At 41.9% G+C, this 6,000-nt stretch overlaps 1 protein-coding gene across 1 annotated transcript in view; it reads right to left on the reverse strand.

Annotated features, from left to right (window-relative positions):
• The window catches only part of LOC136438104 (fibrillin-2-like), a 64,185-nt gene extending 58,185 nt beyond the window's left edge, over positions 1 to 6,000 (reverse strand). Inside the window, exons 1-6 of the mRNA XM_066432783.1 lie at positions 5,918 to 6,000; positions 5,166 to 5,339; positions 2,288 to 3,380; positions 1,222 to 1,454; positions 678 to 758; positions 29 to 151 (exon numbers count right to left, since the gene is read on the reverse strand). Of these exons, the coding sequence (XP_066288880.1) occupies positions 29 to 151; positions 678 to 758; positions 1,222 to 1,454; positions 2,288 to 3,380; positions 5,166 to 5,339; positions 5,918 to 5,996 (1,783 nt within the window). The 5' untranslated portion in view covers positions 5,997 to 6,000. The remainder of the gene's footprint in view (positions 1 to 28; positions 152 to 677; positions 759 to 1,221; positions 1,455 to 2,287; positions 3,381 to 5,165; positions 5,340 to 5,917) is intronic.

Here is a 6,000-nt window from a genome sequence, read left to right on the forward strand (position 1 = left end):
CATCTCTTTTATAATCGTTCAGTCCCACCTTCACAGCCTGTGCTGCCAAAGTAGAAGCCGGTAGAACAGGTGCAGGTGTAGGAACCCTCCGTGTTGGTGCAGGTGGCGTTCACTCCGCAGGTGCCAGGGTCAACCTTGCATTCATCCACGTCTGAAATGTGTGATTCAAAAAAAATTATGAAATAGCATATTAAGGAAAATCAAGAAAACCTTTTAGTTCTAATCACATTTTTTTCAACTTTCTTTAATACTTAATATCCCCCTTCATCAACTAGTCCATCATTTTTCATAACGTCCATTAACATTAATCCGCTGGGTTACATAAAACTGCCTCTTTCAAAAACAGTGGGTTTGAGAGGTCTCTAGTGCAGCACCCCCATGTATGCACAGTTAAGATACATATATATAGGAGTATATACCTTAGGACGTTGGGTTGGAGATCTGTTTGGACATATCTTTTCAGGGTGGTGAATACATGTATGTACCCTGGTGGAATTATGTTTAACTTAAAAGCTTTGTAGATGTTACATGTAAGGCTCTGGAGAATGAATGAAATCTAGAAACTCTAGCGTTTGTCCAGGAGCTTCCTATTAATAGACTGTTGATGGGATAGAAGATGGCGATGCGTATTTGTCAATCATGGGAAATATTGAGATGTACAACACTCTGGAACTCACCAATGCAGTGTGACTGGTTGACTCTGTCAAAGCCATCAGGACAGCCACAGTCTCCCTCAAGGTTCAGGAGTATGAGTGTACCTGAAATACATGACACAGACAGAAAAGAAACATCAACAACAACTCTCGATGCCTTAAATATGTGATGCAGTTATCTTGTCTTATTAGCAATGTTATATACCTGAGCTGGTATTTAGGACAATTGATGATATTCATCTAAAGGGGCATATTGTGATCGGAACAAAAAACAAAATTCACTGTTTTTTGGTTATTTTTCTACATTATTAGTTGAATCTACCTTATTACACTGCACAACAATATGTGCGAACGTCTTGAAAAAAGATCATATACGCAATCCCCACCATCGCTTGACTTGTACGCCATTTCGTCCAACATTCTATGAATATTTGTAGATTTTGCCCACCAAATTCTACAATATGTCCCTTTAAGAGCCTGCTGTCTTATGTGATGATAGCTCAGTTTACCTTCATGAATTATAACAGAAAATGTTAAATCTTAAAAACATCTTAGAGAACAGACCTACCAGAGCACTGACAGTCCAGACCATCTTCAGTGAACTCTAAGTCCCCCGGACAGTTACACGAGAGGCCATCTTCGGACAGTTCCAGACCGTAGTCACACCCACAGGTCACGTCATCCTCTAGGAGTATCAGGTTACCAGGACAGACACAGGCCAGGCCGTCAGGGGAGGGGACGTAACCTTCTGGGCATGTGCAGTTTCTACCATTGTCTGTGGGTGTCATACCCCACAGGCATCTGTAGAGAGAAAAAAATGTTGTGAAAATTTTTTTCTGATCATCTAAGCTTTGGTATATTGTGCTCATTGTGCTACCTCTCTGTGAACTTTATCGCTTCATTGAAAGAAACTTCTAATCCGTGGAAAGAGAAAATCATCAAAATGTTTTGAAAAGTTTTTTTCTGATCATCTAAGCTGTACACTCATTGCTTCATTGAAAGAAACTTCATCTTTACAGAAGAGAGACAGCACACAGTACCACATTAATTTGATTACTGAGAGTTTTACTATACTCCGAAATGAGTGCACTGAATAATACAAGGAGAGAGATATGAAAGAAATGAACTCAAGAAATTTTCGGAAGATGAAGACAATATGCATGCTGTACTGTCAACCTTCTATCTCTGTTTGTTTGTTTGTTGTTTGTGTTGTATACCCGGTAAACCGCCTCAAGGCGTAACACACCAGGTTTGTACTGAAGAGTACAAGCTGCATATCTGGACAGATTTATATGATCCACTCACACCGGGAAGGACTCCTACTCTTTTCGATAAGTGTGGTGGGTTCTTTAACATGCTCGAGGTGTGGTTCTCCTCAAACACAGGACCTTCATTTAACGTCCTATCCGAGGGACGTCCCTAACCAAAGCTAGGTACTCATTTTCACCTGAGTGAAGTGAGGAAAGTCGTGTAAAGTGCCTTTTCCAAAGGCACAGCGTCAACGGACAAATCAGGGAACCCCGGATTTGAACCCGGTACCTCTGGGTTCTGGGGCCAAACACCCTGCCACTGTGCCACCGCGACGCCACACAAGTTTTATGTGAGTTGTAGTAATGATACATATGGATTCATACCTGCAAGAGTTTTCGTCATCATCCTCAAAAACCAGGTTTCCAGGACACTTACATCCCAGCTTGTCATCAGTGTAATCCAAACCGTCGGCACACAAGCATCTTGTTCCCTCCTCATCCAGTGTCATTCCTTCTGGACAGGAGCAAATATCATCCTCATCATCATCATTCTCTTTCTGCACCTGAATCAGATTTCCTGGACACTCGCACCTCTGTCCATCTACAGAAACCACAAGGCCGTTTGGACATGAACAGTTTGCAGCCCCTTCTTTGAGAGTCATTCCTTCAGGGCACGAGCAGACCTCCCTCCCGCTCTCTCCGCCATGCACCGCGACGAGGTTACCCGGACACACGCAACGTTCGCTGTCTTCGGTCCTCACAAACCCTTCTGTACACGTACAGTTGAGCTGGTCCTCTGTGTACACCATTCTCTCTGGGCAGATACAAGAATCTTTCTCGCCATCCTTGTGAAGAACTTGATTGCCTGGACACTTACATTTTGTCTTGTCTTCCGTTAACACAAATCCTTCTCGACAAGTACAAGCAAGCCTGTCCTCCGTGTAAATCATTCCTTCTGGACACAAACACTTGAGTGAATCTTCATCGTCCTGAAGTACTAAGTTCCCTGGGCAAACACAACTAAGACCATCCTCTGCTCTTACAAATCCTTCCTGACACGCACAACTTTTACCATTGTTGATGAGCACCATACCTTTTGGACAAGTACAGATGTCTCCGAGATTTGTCTGTGAGAGAACAAGACCTTCGGGACATGTACAACTGTCTTCGTCGTCCTTAAAGAATAAGTTGTTTGGACAAGTGCAGTTTGAGCCATCGAGGGAGGGTATCAACCCTTCAGGACACCCATCTTCAGTGTCGTTGGAAAGTTTCATATTCTCAGGACAGAAAAACTCTCCATTGATGAATGTAACAGATTCAGGACAGGAACATGTTCCATTTTCTGACAGAACAAAGCCGTTTGGACAGGAACAGTTGTGTTCGTTGAACGTTTTCAGTAAGAAGTCCTCGCAGATGCACAAGGACTCGTCAGGTGAGCTGACAAAACCAGCTGGACAGGTGCAGGTCAGCTCATCAGCTGTAAGAATGACAATAATCTTACAATGATAATAATCTTTATTGCATGTTTATTCCCCAGGAGGATAAATGCACAGGATGCCATATGCATACATGGGTAATTGAGATAATAAAATGATAAACGTTAATGTCTAATACAATACTAAACACTATACCAATGTACTACCGTATATCTAAGTTCTAGTGGCTACTTCTCTCTTTTTGAAACACATGACGACATACTTACAAACTTCGTCCATTACATAAACATTTGTGCGTGACATCAAGTACATGTATCTAAAAGTATCCTGTTTTGAAATTGTCTTACATCTCAGAATACAAAAGTACGAAAAGTGAAGCATCATATAATGTCGAACTGTTAAAGGCAACCTAAGCAATATTAGGGCGCTGAAAGTCATATATTCAAAATCAATTTTTTTCTGATTTCTATCCATAGTAAGTTTAGATAAAACTATCCCATTGTATATCGACCATCATGGAGCAAAAATGTGATGTCGTTGTGCGGTGGGAACTCATTGAAAATCTGAGCACTTGGAGGCCAGCCATCATTTCAAATCTTCCGAACATGCACGATTCTGACCGATAAGTCCCGAACGCTTCCGAAGAAATAATCACGTGGTCATGGCTCAATGTGCTTGGGCATTGTGACGTCACGCAGCCGGAAGTTACCGAAGATTGTCGACAGAAAACGGTTACGGCTGGATCCTAGGCTGATTTTTGGGGGGACCCAATAAATAAAATACTCCTTTTGTGGCTTGCTTCTGTACTATTTTTAAACGCCCAAAGTATGAAATAATGATTCAGATGTGCTAATATAGGGAAGTAAATGTAAATTTCAACCTCACCAAACAGAATTGCTTTCCCCAGAATATTTCAGGTTTTACCCCCTGAAATCGCTTAGGGCACCTTTAATGAAATATTTGTGTGGGTCTCATGTTCAGGGTTTTTACAGTGACCTCTCCCTGTATGCGTGAACTCATCACACCCCAAACATATTATTTAGGTTCTGTCTTCTATATGGCATAATACTACTAGTAACAGTTTCCCACCTGCAATGTTAAGGCCCTGCAAGTTTGTTTGAAAAATAAATGAAATGTGACCAACGTCCCTGAAGTGATCATGAGTATAATCTCAGAGCGACAAAAAATGTTTTTGCACAATGCAGCCTTGCCACAGCTTGTGTATTTAGCCAAGCACACCAGGTCACCCCTACTCTTCTTGATAAGTGTGCTGGGTTCTTTTATGTGCAGAGGTCTGACACTTGAGGCTTATGCCTGAAGCTCCCTGGATATACGGGGCCGCCAGCTTTATGTCACCATCTGAAATGATGGAAACCATCCCTTACATGTCTAAGCTGGGATTGAACCCCTGCCCACAGATCCACAGATGCTGATCCATATGGCCAAGCAAAAGGAAAGTAATCTCGATCCAGTTTAGCTCACTGAAGAGCTAATCTTCCACTGGTCTAGAGAGAGAAGACAGACGCTATGTACGCAGTATTTACAGGTTCACTGTACTGGGGAAATTCCCCTAGCTCTTTTCAACAAGCACAATGGACCACGGCTTCATGTCCCGTTCTAAGGACTACGACCCTTTCCGGTAGCGAGCATGTCGGGTGAGCAATACAGCCGGGATCGAATTCGCGGCTTCTAGTTCCAGAAGCAAGATCCCTAACCACTGGACAACGCATGCTAAACAAAGTGTTGCGTTAACGCTCCACTAAAAACTGTAACATTATTGATGACATATGGTAGGATACATTCAACCAACATGACGTTGAGAATACCTGAAGGAATGAATCCAGGTGCACAGGTGGGCCTACAGGTGAGCCCATCAGGTGAGAGGTTCAGGCCAGGTGCGCAGGTGCAGTTACCACCATCAGGTGCAGGCACAAACCCAGGTGGACAGTCCAGCTGACAGGTGGTACTGTTCTCAGGTAGATAGGATCCTGTTGGACACTCTTGAAAATAAAGTTTAAGTTTATTGCAAGTTCTTGCCCGTAGGCTAATTGCAAGTACATGAAACATGGAAGGACAGTCAGACAATTGGTAACAATATAGCATGTGATTATTCTAGTTCAAATACTAACACTAAATCTTATTTGGGTTTGACTTCTTTTTTCGAGACAGTGGAAGACAAATGCTCCCACTTTTTCTGTAATGTGTGGGTTTTGTGATGTTAACAGGAGAGTAGTTTTCTTTTGTTCTGTAAACATAGAGAAGTTTGGATGGAATTTGGTTGCCTCTTTAAACAGCACCTTTCTTTCTTGCTTGTTTATGCCTGCAGGTTGTGTAAATAAAGATCAATTTAATTCAGTAGAACGGGCAACTTGAAATAAAATGTGTTTCGTAATAAAAGAAAACATCAGGTGTTTTTGCAGGGAAATGCTTGATTTCCATTTTCTGGTATAGATATTCATTCAATGAAATACTAGTGTATCATAAAATATCAGAAAACATGAGAAATTGATGACAAAATTGAAGCACAAAACTTTTTGAAAGCTTTTCACACAAAAAAAGTAACCAACTTGTCTCTTACCTGGTTGTTGTGGTGCCTTGTCTGTCGGAAGAACTTCATCATTTTTATCTCTTATGTCCTCCACTTTGTTCTCCTCCATCAGA

Source organism: Branchiostoma lanceolatum, chromosome 7 (genome assembly GCF_035083965.1).
Source record: "Branchiostoma lanceolatum isolate klBraLanc5 chromosome 7, klBraLanc5.hap2, whole genome shotgun sequence".
NCBI classification, from domain to species: Eukaryota; Metazoa; Chordata; class Leptocardii; order Amphioxiformes; family Branchiostomatidae; genus Branchiostoma; species Branchiostoma lanceolatum.